Source organism: Cariama cristata, unplaced genomic scaffold (assembly GCF_000690535.1).
Source record: "Cariama cristata isolate BGI_N322 unplaced genomic scaffold, ASM69053v1 scaffold1210, whole genome shotgun sequence".
Taxonomy (NCBI): Eukaryota; Metazoa; Chordata; class Aves; order Cariamiformes; family Cariamidae; genus Cariama; species Cariama cristata.
The window spans coordinates 14807-32463 of NW_009592757.1; the positions used below are offsets into that span (position 1 = coordinate 14807).

The 17657-nt window shown below is 40.3% G+C and overlaps 1 protein-coding gene across 1 annotated transcript in view; it reads left to right on the plus strand.

The window, feature by feature from the left end:
• The window catches only part of LOC104168524 (CREB-binding protein-like), a gene marked incomplete at its 5' end in the record, with an annotated part of 59790 nt that overhangs the window by 6343 nt on the left and 35790 nt on the right, over nt 1-17657 (plus strand). Inside the window, 6 exon segments of the mRNA XM_009709174.1 lie at nt 4136-4385; nt 4914-5027; nt 12150-12392; nt 13031-13130; nt 13596-13742; nt 14219-14336. Of these exon segments, the coding sequence (XP_009707476.1) occupies nt 4136-4385; nt 4914-5027; nt 12150-12392; nt 13031-13130; nt 13596-13742; nt 14219-14336 (972 nt within the window).

Here is a 17657-nt window from a genome sequence, read left to right on the forward strand (position 1 = left end):
CGGACTCGGATTCTGATTCCTCCTCCTCCTTGGATGAGAAAATGCAGCACTGTGGGGCTCTTGGGCACAAATGCAAGCGCTTGTGCTTGTAGTGCTTCCACTCGTGGCAGCCTGTTCTGTGCTTGTGTGTCCTGGTTTGGCTAAAACAGGACCAACTCTCGGTAGATTTTTGTTTTTTCCCTCCAGTAAAGTTTCTTCTTAGTAGCTGCTCTTTCTGAAACTGGCTGTGTGTTTTTGAGCAGTGTCTGCTTTTAGGATTGATAAGGCTTGATGTTTATAGTTGTTACTAAAGTAACGGTGGGATTGGTATGCAGAAAGGCCCGTGTTTAGACTCATTCCTACGGGAACCAAGGTCACTGCCGGCTCTCTTAGGTTAAACAAGTGAAAAGACGTAAAAGGGTCGCGCTTCCCGGAAAGCGTGGACGGGACAGGTGACCCAGGCCTGACCAATGCAGTATTCCATCCCATCCACGTCATACTCGGTATAAAGCTCAGGGATCACGGGGCCCAGCTCTCTCGCCATCCCTGTGGGACCCTGCTCGTTCTCCTGCCTCCGCCCCCGATCCGTGCATTCCTGAATCCGGTTCCTGACGGCTGTGGGCTCCAGTCCGGAACGTCCGGGTGCCCACCCTGTCCCTGCCATGGTGTGAGCTGCTGCCGCCTGCAATTCCCTGACCATCATCAGGAGCCTCAATATTGGTTTTGTGTATTTCTATTTCTATTATTAGTAGTGTTAGCATTAATATTATTATGCTCTTTTTCATTGTTACGATTTTATGAAAGTAGTTTTAATTTTCCAACCTGTAAAAGTCTCTCTCCCTTCTCTCCTCTCCTTTCTCAAAAGGGGGTTAACACAGCATCTGCCATCGCTTTAAGTGGTGACAGTGCCTAAGCCTCCAACCTCTGCAGCCAAAGCAGACCTTCAGATTCCTGGTGAAATAGTAATATTATAAGATCATAAAATTACTATTAGAAAATAGTAATCTTTTGTGGCAGTGGATTCTTAATTATCTCACTAATGTCCACTGTAGATTGATTACAAACCTGTCGTAAAGAACTGAAAGGCATGTTTTTTAAATGCAGGATTTGTCCTAATACAGTGATTCCAGACAGTGGTATTCTTCTATCAGGGAGAAGGAAAGAACATGGAAATAAAAAGAAATTATGGAAGAGGAAATGTATTTTTAAAACGTAATGCTATATGGAAGCTAGGCTGACACTGAGTTCTGTATTGGGTTGTTTACCTGCTGAAAGATTACTGGTGCTACTGAAATTGTTGGCTACCTTTGTAAGAAAAGGAACATAGTGTTTGATCTTGATAGACAATGTTGAGTGCTTTTGAATATAAACACATCAAAACAGAGAGAATTACTGGTCATCTCAGTAAGGTAAGACTGCCAGGGAACTTTGTGTCCCTCCAAGTCCATGAAGATGAGATACTTGTGTGTCTGTGCTGCCCGGAGCTCGGGAAGTTTCTGCTTTTCAGAATAGGGACAGGGCAGAATTATCTTCCTGTATGAATATGTAGTTTCCATAATTTTAAGTGGTGTTAATAGCTGCTTTACACTATAGAAGTGTTGTATTACTCTGTTTCTAGAAAACCGATTAATGAAGCTACCTTCTGTATCGGAGGTTTTAGCAGACTTTCAACCCCTGATCTGTTTGTTCTGTTTGTGGTGGAGCCCAGCAAGGTAGCAAGAGAAGCAAAACAATCTTTTTTTTTTTTTACCTCGTGTATCTGACCATTGAAGTGTTTGTTTTAATTGTGAGAGCAGAAGTGTCTGAATTTCCTACTTCATCAAGAAAATTGTTAGTCATTTGGGTGAAGCAACATGAAGCCTCCTACTTGTTTTGGAGTGGAATGATTTCTGTGGTTGATAGAGGATTTATGCATCTTTGGCGTGACTGCAGTGCACTAGTGTATCTCCGATTTTGAACTGGTCCTGCGGACCACTGTTCTTAGAAGACAAACTAACAAGGATGAGATCAGCTTCCTCAAACAGTCAGCAGTCCTGAAAGTAAGATAGATGGTGGAAAAATAATTCATTTTATTTGCAGATTTAGGACTTTACAAGGTTGAAATAGTGACCAACATGACTCTCTAGAGCCTAGGCAATGTTCTGAGTTCTTTTTTTGTGCCTCCCTGCAGACACTCTCATCTGGACTGAGACTGCTTGTTCTTCTAACTACTCATACTCCACTGTTCTGCTTTTTTGTTACTTGATCTTCAAGAAATCCTTTTGGGTCAGGGCATCTGTGCTGATACAGCTGTAGTCGTGTCTGTTAACTGGTAGGGTAATTACAAAAGGAGAACTTTGGCTTGGGAAACAATTCTTTGACCGGGATGGAAACATCGCTTCCAACAAGATTTTCTTTGGCATGGTCTCTGTGTTTTTCTGCAGATTGGCTGAACTAATTGTTTCCTATTTGTGACCCAAGAATTGTTTCAGCAAAACCTGCTCCTGTGGATTTGTTCACAGAAGAAATGGAAGACTTAATTTCAGCTGCATGCACTGGGAGCATAAGTGGATGGGTTTCCTTCACCCTCTTTCCTTTTATTGCTCTGTGTTCTTGCAAGCTCAAGACAAACAGATGCAGCAATTCCTTTTTGTTTTAAGACTTACCATAATCATCTTCGGTGGCAGAGTCCCCACCTCCTCAATCAAATACCAGTCATTGTGTTTTCTACTTGGATCTTGTGTGCTTCATGTTCCAGAAGAAAAGCTAGCTCTTTAAAACCTGATGTGCAGGTGGCAAAGCTGAAGACAAAGCTTGCTACTGGAGTAGTGAGAACTTGTGCCAGGGAACCTTTTGTTGACTTAAAGAAATGAGATTTTTGGCTGTTATGTGCTCTGTTTTGTAGACTGTAGAATTTTCTGGGGAGTCCTTCTCAAAGGTTAAAAGTAGAGTGGGCTACAAATGGTATATTCAAGTGTGATTTTCCTTAGATGTAGTAAGCAGACTTTGGTTAGTAGTTCTGTAGACAACACTGAACTATTTCCCCTGTTACCTCCCCAGTATAATCCTGTTCTTCCTACATTCTATTTATAAATGTTTTTAATGGCTGATTTTCCTTAGGTAACTTGGAAGTTGGTGAGCTTTTCTGTGGTGACCTGTTTTTATGGTGCATAATCAAAGTGATTCTTGGGACAGTTTCATGTTTGTCCATGAGATTAATTCAGGCTGCAAATCACAGGGATTTAAGCACTTTTGCAGTTCCATATCTGCTCCTACTAGTGGAGTCGTTGCAGGCCATGGATGTGTTTAATTTTGAAAATCAGGTTTCTACATTTGTTGTCCTTCAAAGGTCCACGAAGGTAGTAGAAAAGCTTCTAAATCTGTGCTGAAGAAATGACGTGTTAAGGAAGCTATTTCTTTTCTGCACTGTTGAGCTATGTCTTAAACTGAAGATCTCTGTGGGTATGCGGGCTCTGTCAGGCAGGGCTCAGGCATTGATACAGAAGTGTGTCCATAAAGAATGGGTGCTGGAAATAAAACAGCAGATTTTACAAGCTTATATAACCTAGCATCACCCTGTAGTTAACTCTAGTTCAATTCAGTAGACACAATGCAATCCAGATTTAGGTGACCCTTTCTGGGAGAAAACTGTATACCTCTTACCTTCGAAATTTTCTCTGTGAAAGGAGTATCAGCACTCACTTGTGAGAACAAAGGCTAATTTAGGACTGGAAAATCAGTTCTACCTTTTACTATACTATACAGAGACAGTCATATAATTTCGACTGTCTTCTGCCATTGGATTTTTCTATTGGAGACAAGAAACTAGGATTGAAGTGTGTAAAACCTACAATATGAAAATATAATACTAACCAGATTTGAATTCCACCTCCAAGCATGGTAAGAGCTCATTCCTGTTGGAATTGTGATCTGTTGAATAAACAGAAGGTTTTGGGTGGCTTGTTACTTTAGCTATTGTTTGGAAATGTCCTAACAGAGAAACTTCTCAATACATTTTGCTGTTCCAAGGTTAGAAGAAAGAGACTGGTGTAATAATCTTTGTAGCCAGGCATAGCAGAATGCTTGGCAAATAGTCTTGTGATACTCAAATAATTATACAAGATTAAGATCAGAATTAAGACTTGCAAATGTAATACTAAAGTATCTGTTCTCTCAGTCCCAGATGCAAACCCAAGTACAGCAAGTGGGAATCGTACCGACACAGGCAATGGCAACTGGACCAACAGCGGATCCGGAGAAGCGCAAACTGATCCAGCAGCAGTTGGTTTTGCTGCTTCACGCTCACAAATGTCAGAGGCGCGAGCAAGCAAATGGAGAGGTGAGGGCTTGTGCCCTCCCGCACTGTCGAACCATGAAAAACGTCCTTAACCACATGACACACTGTCAAGCTGGGAAGGCCTGTCAAGGTGAGAGTACATCGCTGAAGTTACTCTTGCAAATAAGCTGTGTAAGGTTTCGTATGTATTTGTCAGCAGTGTTGTTCTTGTCAAGAAGATCCTTATACCTGGCACAAATGAGTGCCAAAACTGGTTCTTTAATTAAACAGCTGCTCCCTTTTTCATTACTGTTGCCTGGTTTCCATTTCTAATCTCTCTGCAGTTGTCAGTTTTAGAATACGGAATGCAATATTTGCCCTTTAAGAGTAGGATAGTACCAATGTAGCCTTACAAGCGTCTTTTTCACCCGCTGTTGTATAAAGAGAGTGTCATGTCCAACATGTCTTTGTCTTAGATTTTAGTACTAGTTTCCTTCATTTGTTATGACATCATTAGTGGGTCCCAAAAAATTTTAGTTACATTTAGCTGTGTTTAGTTATATGTACAGTATTGCTTGTAAAGGAGAAAGAATAGCATTGCTCTGAAAAATGAGATGAGTTAATTCAAAACCAGTTAACGAAGGAGTGACCTTAATTCAGTTGTTTTTCCTTGTTACAGTTGCTCATTGTGCATCATCAAGACAAATCATCTCGCACTGGAAGAATTGTACTCGTCACGATTGTCCTGTGTGCCTTCCTTTGAAGAATGCCAGTGACAAAAGAAATCAACAACGTAAGTAGTTGATTTACTGCTGTCACAATGGAATGATACTGTTAAAATAAAGTTAATCAAATGTGCAGTGTAGGAATAGACTTTCACAGTGTCCCAACAAACTTAGTAGCTGTTTAATAATCTAGTATAAGGATGAATATACTAGTGAATTCTCCTTTCTCATCATTGAATGCAATTTATAACTTAAATACACAATAATTGAAAAGGGAAAGTCTCAGGTTAAGCTCATATCCATTTGTAAAGGATGTGGCAGCTTCTGACTGGTGTTTTGTTGTGAGGCGGGTCAGTAGATTCCAGTTGTAATGCAGTTTTGGATGTAGGTGGGGTTTTGGGAAGATACAAGCTACTTCATTATTTTTCTTCCTGCTAGAAACAACTTAAATCAACATGCTAGTGATTAAGAATAATGAAAAATGTTGGGGGGAAAAAAAAAACAGAATTCTTGTGCACAAAAAGATCTGGTCTGGGTATCTTAATGATTAAGTGTATTTAATGCTGGTGTAGACTAGCTGAAGTTCTGCAAATCATAGTGGTTTTGCCCATGACCTGTTTTTTATAATAACTTAGCTGTTAGTGATGCTTGGGGGCAGTCAACTTCTGGTGCATTTCTTCCCTTTTGCTCTGAAATGGAAAATACAGAACTTATGTTGGTAGGTTTGCTTCTCATCACATCCCTTGAAAAGATGCCAAGGTAGAATGTTTTACAGCATAGATGCAGCAGTTCTAGAAGTCTAAGTAATGTTATGCCTAAGTGTATTTAAATAAGGGTTAAGAAGTGGAAAATAGCTGGAGGACTTGCAAAGCTTGTGCATTTGAATAGTGTTGGAAGCATTCTGCTAATTTCCATTTAGGCTGAGACTGCAGTGAGGAACACAAATAAACCTTCGAGGATAGAGAAGAGCTCCTAGGTTAGGTGAGATTAAGGCAGAGGAGAGAGTAGCTGGTAAGACTATCCAAATTATCCATTGAGCGTGCTCTCATGGTTTCAGGAGGAATTTTTTTCCCCTCCAAAGCTGGAAAAATTATAAATATAGAGCTACTTGGAGGTAAGGACTTTGTTTTCATTTTACCAAACTTCTTCCTGGTAAACAAGATACGTCTTGTGTGTTGAAAGTAGTAATTTGTTGCAAGTGATTAGTTATGTTTGGCCTTCGAAAAAATGTGTTGAAAGCTTTGCTTTTTAATATGACATGGTCCATTTGTGCGTAACATCCTTATTACACAGTTGTTATCAAAGTGCTAACAACATCTAGCACAACAGAATTGTTTTTTTCAATACAAGCTGCTGTAGAAAAGTAGTTTGTGCAGTATTTGTTTTTATGCCATTCATATAGCTTACCAAAAGAGAAGGCACTTGAACAAAAACAGTCCTTAAAAATAATTTTGTTATGGGATCAAATAGGATGTTGTTTGAATGCAACAGAATTATAATGGAGTGTAGAGTTTGGCTCTCTTGTTGTGTGCGGGGGAGATAAATATGAAATCTGCTTCTTCTATTCAATTTGTCAGTAATCCAGTGGTAGTAACCATGAAAATTTGCAGCTTAGTCTGCTGAGGTGCAAAGTTCTTTGTTCTGGATTATGTCTCTGAGTCATACACCTAACACCTCGTGGTTTGTTTGAAGGTAAAAGATGAACACTAAAAAGACTTGGTTAGATATATTATGAAGGATACCCATTTTTAGATGTTCAAAAATGTTTGTGTAATGGTTTACATTAATATGTGCACTTGAAAACACTGTGCCCGGTTGGGTGAAAACTAACCTAAGCTAGGTTCGTTTAAGACTGGAAGAAAATGTTGGCTCTCAGGAATAAATAATCATAGATTCTACTAAATTGGGGGGAGGAGGGAGTCTGCATGTGGCAGAACATGATGAGAACATTTAGAAAGGGGAAAAGAAATGAGAAGTATAGTGACCCTTGCTACTTTTGTCAGGCTGTCTTTCTTGCAGAGTGAATGACCACATGATGGTCATTAAAGACTTTGGGTCCTAGAATCTTCCTTCCTGTGCTCATGCCTGTTTTACCGTTGTTATTTCAAGTCCTGTTGTACTTTAAGTAATCTTGAACTTTTATTGTAATTATTGATAGTAACATGACTTGTTAATAGGACGTGTTGGGACAAATTTGAAATTCTTACTGTTCCACGTGGTTCTTACTGTGTATACCATGTATACCTCGGCGGGGGAATTGCAAAACAAGTGATGCTTTGCACGTGCTAAAACATTAAGCTTTTCTTTTGAATAGGCCAGTGACTCCTGTGTTTTGAAGTAATGACTTGAAATCGGGCTGAAATGTTTCGGGGTTGGAGAGGGTTGTTTTTGTTAGGAAGTACTTCTTGCTCCCTGCTCAGCCCACCACAATTTGAGTTAAACTCTTGCAAATAGCTGTTGATATATTTCCTAGTTTTATAGCTCTATCATAACAGTTATTTTTCTGAAGATTTATCTTGTCATGCACATGCTTGAGCTTCTTAATTCTTCTGTTCCTGACCTGGGCAGGTCTGTTTTGTGCCACCAAACAGCTACTGGGTATGCGTCCCCTTGCAGCCCTACGACTGGCGATAAGTGTGCTGTCCTCACCATTTATTGTGACCTGGGTCATCCTCATGCAATGCTTGATGTTCTGCGTTCCAGGATCAGGGGACGCTGGAAAATCATTGGGATCCCCGCTCAGTTGAGTGAGACTGGAGGGTGGAGTTGTGAATGTGGAGCTAATCCTTCCCTGTATTTTTCCTTGTAGGAAAATTTTAAATAAAATGCAGTTGAGGAAAAAGCTGGACTGAGAGTAAATTTGAGGTGACTAATCTTCATCTAAAAATGTGATTTTAAAGAAGACTGGACCAGAAATTCTGGAGTATGTGGACTCAGGGATGAAGGGTGGGAATCTGATGAGGGAAATGCAAATAGGGACTAGGAGCTAGCTGGCTGAGGGAGTAGGTTATTGGGTATGGGCAGAAAATGAAAGACGAGCTGGATATAGAGCATTTGGGAACCAACTCTTTGTAGAGAAGGAAGGAGTGCAATGGTGCGCAGGGAAATGTGTTCAGAAAGAGTAGGCAGCCACATCTGCACTAGAGCCTGTTTCCTGTGAAAACTGGCAATGAAATGCAGTTTGCTCAAGTCTTGCTGTCAGTAACTGTCTGTAAAATTGACAAACAAAGTGTCTCTCTTGTTTTTTTTCAAGTGCTGGAAATCATACATAATGGTGACCCTACCAGCTATCAGTTGTTCCACTGACCCACATGATAGATCCTTAGCCCACAGATTAAGAAGTTCCGTTCATTGACTAATATGATGCTATACTGCGAAGACTTTTAGTTTAATGCCTAACTTAAATAAAAATTAAAATGGCATTGGTGGTGAAGTTTAATACTGATACTTCCTACCTTTAAGTTACTCATGAAATCTTTACTTAGCCCATGATAGTCTATTCATAATACAGCCTTTAATTAATGATCGTGTACACTTACCTTTTGTATACCTGCCTAATTCTGGGTGCAGGACAGGCTTGTGCTGAGATGAGTCAAGGTCACCAGCAGAATTTTTACTCCAGCCGCTTTGGGCTGGAATGAATGTAATGAGCAGAGGGAGGAGTGGCGGGACAGAGCATTTGAATGCTGCTGAACAAGTCTTAATTACAGAATTTGGAAGCAAAATGAAAAATTTAAATCGCACTTCTCGAGAATGGATTAACATATTACTTCCACTGGCGTGGTCAGGTTTGAGAAGTGCTGAGCGTTCATACTTAAAATAGTGTCAGGAGTCTGGGTTTAAAATAAATTCTCATCAGCTGGAGGGGTGATGGGGTTCCCCTCTAGAAGACATGAATGCAGTTTCATTAAGGCAGCATTATCTACTTTGCACGCTGAAACGGGAATCCCGTAGATGAAATAGTGTTTGATCATTTAGATTACATCCTAATGCATATGCCCAAGAGGGCCTAATCAGGGCTGTTCAGCAAGTTCGGGGACTGTTTAACTTCTGCTTGTTTGAACTTTCACTCTTAAGATACATAAACACATGTGACTTTGTAACAGTAGGACATATGGAGCTCAGTTGTCTTTAAAGCATTTAGAACGTGAACAGCCCTGTACAGAGTTGTCTCACTTGTAGCTTGTGTCACACTGGTAGCTTCTGTTGTGAGCTCATCAATGTCTGAAGCATCAGTTGAGTGAAAAAAAATAAATCATAGTAGACGTTGCTTTGTGTAGCAGCGGCCTAATCTGATAACTGCTCTTTGTTTCACTGCTGTGTTTATTTTCAGTGACTTGATTTCCTGTGGTATCTGCCACAGAAAGGACTGCATTTGCACTTGGTCTGTCCAGTATGGAAATATAATACTCTTTTCCTCCATCTTGTTTGATAGAATGAGATAATGTCATGCGTTCATGTAAAACCAGTGAACAAAAAAAACACCTTCAAAATCAGATTCTTGATGTTGTGAAAATACTCAATACAGTATGCTATTGAGTTATAAAGTATAGAAAAGCTGAGACCAAATGGTCAGAGCCACTCATTTCCACATTCTGAGTGTACTGCTGGCTGTAAGAATGTAGTCTGTCCCCTAATAATACTACTTCAGTTTGAAATGTTGAAGCAACGTTTGACTGTTCACCAGCTTCAGTGAGTTTTGCCTGCTGGAATAGGTAGGTGCACACGTGTGGAACTTCTTGGAGATCCTTAGTCTTTTCAAACCGCAAGTCAAAATAGCGGTCTTCATGCATTGTCCCCTTGTGATAATGTTAGTAGCTTTATGAAGAAACAGTGGGGCTTTTTTATGTGTAGGATAGACTCACTCCCTGTGTTGTCACTTTTAAAGTGACATTCAGACTGTCAACTCTGATGAATACCCAGACCGAGTTTTTATAAGTAGTCTTTGGTCTGGGGCAGGAATAGAGATCTGGAAATCTGATCTTGCTTAAGTAGACTTCTCTAGAATTGACTGGATCGTGGTTCCTCAAGCTGCTCTAACACAAGGGCTGAACTTGTGCTTCATAGTAACTGATGGCACTGCCAAAGCTCAGCCCAAAGCTGTGGGCAAGAGGTGGTTGACTTCTGCAAGCCCTGCCTTGGCTTCAGGCTCACACTGAAGCTAAGCTTGCAGTCCTCAGGAGATCAGTGCCAGCTTTTTTCCCCAGAAGAGCATGAGGAATGGTGAAACGCTTGGCTAGCCTCAGTGGGATGGCTGGAAGCCTTTTTCCTGTTCCCAACCTTCAGCATCACCTGTGGTCATTCTACCATCTCCAGAGATGTGCCTCTGAGTTACAGCCAACACTGAAAGCATATGGGGGGTTTTCATTGTAACTTTTCCAGTGAAATATCATCGTCTAACAAGCTGGATTTTGTCTTAGCTCCTGAATCGATCCATTGCTGTCACAACAGCCTCTGAAGCCTTTTGAATTCCAGGGTGCCACGAGTTTTGTGCTATTTAAACTTTCTAGAGACTTCCTATTTCTTGGCTTGCACTAGCGTAAGGACATCTTTCTCTTAGACTGTGTGATTCCAGAGTGCTATGTGCAAGTCCAACAAGAAAGTGATACAGTTGCTCTTTAATATGTGTCTCCTTTTTTTTTTTTAATAAAACTGATAGGATCTCAGTCAGCTTCTGTCTTTGTTTTTAAACTTGCTTTGAAATGATAAGTGAGTTCAAAAGTTATTCTGAATGTGTCCACAGAGTGTAAGCATACGTAAACCTCATTTCCATGGTAAACCCAGTGTTGAAAATGCTGTGGATTGTCCTTGGGGAAAAAAAAGGATGCTTTCTGTGGGGTTGCTTGTTCTGGAGAGGGGTATCTCCGACTATATTTACTTGTAGTTCTCTGGCAAATGAGATCAAATTGAATTCTCATCTGGAGAGGGAGAAGTCTGGGCTCTGTAATGTGTGTGTTTTCTCTTGGATGGAAGCTGAAAGCATCTGTGTATCTTTTTCAGTAATTCTATCAGTTTCCATAGTGGGTAAGCATTTAAGAAAGTCTAGAGAATGCTTTTCATGTCTCAGAAGGCTTGTTTTCCTGATTTTATTTTTTTTCTAACCATGAGCCTCTCCTATATTTCAATAAAACAGCTGTTGTTGCCTATATTAAAAGCTATTATTGTTGCTATGTTTAGCTTACAAATTTGTAATGCACGTTACATATTTAATTACTTGAGGGGGAAAATGGGAAGTATATATTACTTCTACCAAAGTCTCAGTTATCAAAATGCAGTGTCTCTGTAGTGAAGGATATACTCCATGTGTCATTCACAGTGTAACATGTTGTTACTTAGAATGGCAGCTAAAATGAGGACCAGAAAGCAGATTTTTATTCACTTTTGGGCTTAGTAAAAACTACTTTTCCATGTTGTTTCCATTTCCTGTCTACAATGGAAATGACTCTTCCATACATTTGTGAGGTGAGAGAGGATGGTTGGTTATGGTGGTCATATAGGTTAATGAATACCTAAAGATCATTATTTAAATCATTTGCCAAAACCTGTGGCAGGCTCATCCCCTTCCTGACTCTTCAAATAATTTTAGATTTTGTCAGTACAATCTGAAACCCATCAGGGCTTTTCATATCTCTGAATAACTTGGGGTTTAGGGTAATTTGGCCTTCGAAGGATTCATCTAGTGACTGCTCGGAATGAAAATTTCTACCGACAGATCTTCAGTATTACCTTTGTGTCCAAGGACACAGTATTTCTGCTGAACTCAGGATCTCTGTTCTGGAGCCAAATATTTTGACCTAAAATAGGATTGATGGGAAAGAGGGAAGTAGAGGAATTAATCCCCCGCGACCCCCACTGCACCCCATCCCTTAGTCTGCTGTCCTAAACATGCAAATCCTATTTAGCCTTATATTGGAGCCTATAATTTGTGTATTACAGTGACTAGGGGCTTATCTGCCCAAAATTTACAGCACTTCTCTTTAGATTGCATGTATTAATTGCTAGGGTGGTTTCTGTCCTGTAGAATCAAAGGCTGAGTTTCCCCACTTGACATCTCGGGTGTCATTCTGTCCTTTGGCAGCAAAATATATACCATATAACTATATGCATGTTCTGTTGATTCTTGGCATGAATTGTTTTATTGTTTGTCCTCATTGATTTTCAATTTTCTCTTATCCTTTCCTTTTTTATAGCCCTTTTAGGGTCTCCAGCTGGTGGAATCCAAAATTCCATCGGTTCTGTTGGCACAGGCCAGCAGAATACTCCGTCGTTAAGTAATCCTAATCCAATTGACCCCAGCTCCATGCAGCGAGCCTACGCTGCTCTTGGACTGCCATATGGCAACCAGCCTCAAACGCAGTTGCAGCCCCAGGTACAAGGCCAACAGCCGGCGCAGCCTCAGGCTCACCAGCAAATGAGGACCATTAATCCATTAGGTAGGTGGAAAAAATACCAAGAAACTAAGGTGTTAAAATAAACTGAACTGTTGAATTTTTCGGATAGTCTAGTATTTCACTTGATCAGAGTAGTGACTTTATGTTCATGTTAGTTAATAACTTAAAATTGCACTATTTGTAAACACTACCATTCATTTACTTTTGAATATTAGAAAGCTTTGAATATATTGCTTCTGCCAAATAGCAGTAGTTTTAGTTTCTTTTAAAATACACTCCATAGCTTATTGTTGTCTGAGGTGATTAGACAGAATTGCTGAAGGATTTTGGTTTCACAAGTATTACACCTGTTCTAGCAGACAGTTCTGTCTCAAATGCTAATTTCTTTCTGGAACTTAATTGTTAGTATTATCTTCTTTTTAGCCGATTGAACTAATCCCAAGAGTTTACAAATTTTAAATTTTAATAGACTAGTTTTTGTAGGAAAAAAATGTTCAGACTGAACATAACTTGATTCCGTAAGTAGCTACGTACATGCACCACAGCAGGTATTATCATAAAAGTACTTATCTGTTATGCTGTTTCTTTTGTTAACCGGTTGGGTTAGTAAAGTGTAGTTTTGCCATGTTACTGTCAAAATTGTGAACTGGGTACCAGTGATGTTTAATTTCATCCCAAAGGAGCCAACCAGATGAACCTTCCCGCAGGAGGAATAACAACAGACCAGCAAGCTAGTCTAATTTCTGAAACTGCTCTTCCAACATCCCTTGGGACAAATAAGTAATGCACACATTTTCATTCTTGCTCAATTAAACATTTATTTACATGCTTATGAATGTAAATAAAGAGCATGCTTTAAAAACTAATTGTATTGGCGTGGAAATGATTGGTCACATCTATAGCTGTATTCTTCTTTCCTATTTCAATTCTGTGTCTGCTACTTTGTCCCCCAGAGAACCCCAGAATATTTAGTAGTTTTAAATGAATTCCCAAAGGAAGAATATTTTGTATTTATAAGTGTACAAATACCTTAACAGTTGTGATTCTTTATCGTTCATACTGTGTCTTGTAAACTTCTGAGCTTTGCTGCTTTAGGCATTGCGGTTTGTTGATACCTAGATTTCATTTAGAGAATGTTTGATGCAGTAGCTAGACCTGATGAAAGCATTTACTCAAATTAATTCAGGCATCAAACATACAATGAAACTCTGCATTCTTGTACTGCAACAGTCCTTTTTTTTTTAGCCCACTAATGAATGATGGCACAAATTCTGGCAATGTTGGAAACCTCAGCTCAATGCCAACGGCAGCGCCTCCTTCTAGTACCGGGGTAAGGAAAGCATGGCATGAACATGTCACTCAGGACCTGCGCAATCATTTAGTGCATAAACTGTAAGTATTCACCAAGACTGTGTATTTTTCCTGAATGTTTTTAAAGAATTTCAATACAGCAGTTCTACTACTGGGCTGAAAAGTTGTTGAGAAAGTTATCAGTAGTGGTTCTCAGATGTTCAGCCACTGAGGATGAGCTGTTACCTTTAACCCTCCTCTTCAGTTCATTCTTCATACTCATTAAGGAGTGGGCATGAAATTAGTTTGATGAAATTAGCATGAAATGCTAGTAACTTCACTCTGCTGTAGTAAAAAAGTATTGAAACTCTCGACTGTTGAACCTCACATTTTTTTCATCACTGAATTTGCTTTAATCTTGTGGGAAGTAGTACAATATTGATTTTTTTTTTTAACAATTTTGATATACTTTTATATATCTGAGGTATAAGGGAGTGTCTGGGGTGAATAACATGAAGTTGTATTGAATTTTTTTTTCTCTGAAGAATTTTTCTTTTATTCTTTCTCCTCTCTTGTAGTGTCCAAGCCATCTTCCCCACTCCTGATCCAGCAGCACTGAAGGATCGCCGCATGGAGAACTTGGTGGCTTATGCCAGGAAAGTGGAAGGAGATATGTATGAATCTGCTAATAGCAGGGTATGTTGCTTCAGTTCAGCTACTCTGTATATGTTAACAGTAGTATCACAAATCTTACAAGCATGAAAACCACAGAGAATCATTTCGCTGCTCTCTTGATGAGGAAAGTCATGTTTTCGGTCTGTGACAGTGTTTGTATAGTCCCAAACCATCTGATTAATGTCACTCCAAGCTAATTCACCTCCCTCAGCTCCATGAAAACTAGACAACATTGTCCCAGCCCTATTTGTGTTCCTCCTGAAAGTGTGATTAACGTGCATGAAGATTGGAGCACAGCTTGCAGATCTTGATGTTTCCCTTGCTGACTTTCTCCTTTTTGGAAGTCTGTGTAAATAGTAGTTTTAAAACTTTCTTAATGCTTCTTTGTTGTTGGAGGTTTTCTCTAGGACTCAGTCCCGTTACACTGCTTACCTTTTACCCGCACTGTTGGAATTACTTCTCCTCTATTCGGCAGCACTGATAGTGATTTGGCCAAGACACATAGCTATTTCACGTGTCAACATAATAAGAAGTCAGTTTGCCTGCGTTTGTCTTTGTGCATGGGAAACAAGACAGAATTCCTGTTCTTGTTCATGATTTTTGCTCTGTCTGCAAAGAGGTCTCAATTCAAATCTCTGTTCCTTGGAGGGAGCAAACCCCTGTTCATTGACATGCTGAGGATGCTATTACATTATGACACTGTGGTAATTCTACCCTAAAGGAACCACTCCATGAAAGTTTTCATCAGGTAAAGACAATGTTAGTAGCACCAGTGATAATAACTAAAGAGATCTTACCTGATCAGAACCTTGAAGTCCTTTCTTAAATAAGGTAAGAGTATCAAAAGAGGGTCATTAGTGGCATTTCAAGTGATAACCGTCCAATAAGACAGTAACACTTAGTCTGCCCCTCTCAGACCATTTCCCAGAAGAGCTGAAGATGGAACGCAAGTTTTGCTTCCTAGAGGTGGAGAGACAGTGGCCATACTTGTAATGCTGCTGCTGTGTCAGCTTTGGTCAGTGGTAGTATCATATTCTCCTTATGGGTACCGAGAGGTTGTTCAGCAAGGAAGACTTGTGTGTGATCACCCTTGATCACTCTGACAGCTTTAGAGAACAACTTTAGAGAGAACAAGGATTTCATAGACATACATAGGCATCTAGATAACTTCTCAATAAGGATGAGCGTAGTAGACTTGTGGTTATAAATTTAAATATCTTCTGACCTCTATGCCAGACAAATACCCAGAAATACCTTCTCTTCACCCCTTAAAACAACTGTCAGAGCCTCATTGCCGGAAGTCTCTTTTATGGGAATTCATCTAACATATTTGGCTGTAAGCAGCAAACTTGGAAGGGAGTAGTTTAGAATGTATATTAATGATGCCATGTGGAATTTCATCCTTCTTTTTGAGGAGCATCCATTCTACTTTGACATTGAAAAACAGATTAGTACGAGACATCATTGTAAGCAGTTTGACATTATTTTAGTAGTATGTGCTCCTTGTGAACACGTCCTTTTTTGGGAATCTTTGCAGTGTGAAAGTAGCACAATATTAAATTTCGAAGTAGGAAGTTATAGGTGAAGAGTCTTGAGCAGGAGGAGGGATGGGGCTGTAGTGCTTTTAAACTGGACATCAGAAAGCTTACCATGACCTGGCAATGTGCGCTGGCAGCCCAGAAAACCAACCGTGTCCTGGGCCGCATCCAAAGCAGCGTGGCCAGCAGGTCGAGGGAGGGGATTCTGCCCCTCTGCTCCACTCTGGTGAGACCCCCCTGCAGTCCTGCCTTCAGCTCTGGGGTCCTCAGCACAAGAAGGACATGGACCTGTTGGAGCCAGTCCAGAGGAGGCCACGAAGATGACCCGAGGGCTGGAGCACCTCTGCTGTGAGGACAGGCTGAGAGAGTTGGGGTTGTTCAGCCTGGAGAAGAGAAGGCTCCGGGGAGACCTTAGAGCAGCCTTCCTGTACCTAAAGGGGTCGACAGGAAAGCTGAGGAGGGACTTTTTACAAGGGCAGGGAGTGATAGGACAAGGGGCAGTGGCTTTAAACTGGAAGAGGACAGATCTAGACTAGATATGAGGAAGAAATTCTTCCGGTGAGGGTGGTGAGGCCGAGAAAGAAATTCTTCCGGTGAGGGTGGTGAGGCAGTGGCACAGGTTGCCCAGAGAAGCTGTGGATGCCCCATCCGTGGAAGTGTTCAAGGCCAGGTTGGATGGGGCTTTGAGCAACCTGGTCTGGTGGAAGGTGTCCCATGGCAGGGGGGTTGGGACTAGATGGTCTTTAAGGTCCCTTCCAACCCAAACCATTCTATGATTGTATGAAAGTGTCTGCACTGGTGGATTTTTGAGACATTTGGAGGAGGGAAGTGACCTAAACCTGAAGGTTTATATTGCAACACTGGAATTTCTTAACAGGACTGGTGAGGAATACCTATTTCATATTAGTTTTCTGAAATTAACTCAGTCCTACTGTAATAACAGATTCTAGCTGTGATGAAAATTGGATGAAGACAAAATGATTGTGGGACAAGCACCACTCAGCCTTTACTCCATGTAACACTGGGTTTTATGAGCATAGGTGACCCCACAAGAGAAGTGTAGTCTTGAGGATTTGTGGGGTTTTTTGCCTTTAACAGGTGCATAATCGTACGCTGATGAGCAAAATTGTCTGCCTTGCTATGCACTGCGACTGTCTTACTTGATCTGTTGTCAGTGTGGATTGAGTAAAATGGATTTTTCATCTCGTACAGATGTAGTGTTTAGTTGACTGTGCACGTGGACTATTTTTCACTGATTTCCTCTACTGGGGTTTTGTTTATTCTCTGCAATGACTGTTGATAGTCAGACTCTTTAGGAATAAAGCGGTTCCTTTCTTTATGTAAAAATTGATCTGTCCTTAACATCTGTCTCCTGAAGTTTATTCAGCATAACTGTGTTGGTGGGAACATCTTTTCCTTTGGCTCTGGGTTAGTGGAAATATTTATTGTGGAAATATTTATTATGAAAATAACATTTAAAAATCATTTAACACTTAGAAACTAAATCACAGCTTCCTGGTTTTTGTCGGAGCAACAGAGAACCTACAGTCTTCTCTTTCATCCTAATCTACTCAGAGAAGATACGAAGGATAGCCGACAAGTCAAGTCTCATAGATGTTTTCTGGAAGCTTTGTTTTTCCTTTTCTGCATTAAAGCAGTGATGATATTGTCTCAATTTAACAGAATTCTGGAAAGAAATATTTTCTTTTTCAAATATGTATGTTAAAAAAGAGAAAAAACCAGGTGACGGTTTCTAGTAGACTACATGAGTGCTGCTTTTACTTGACACTGAGTACATTTATTT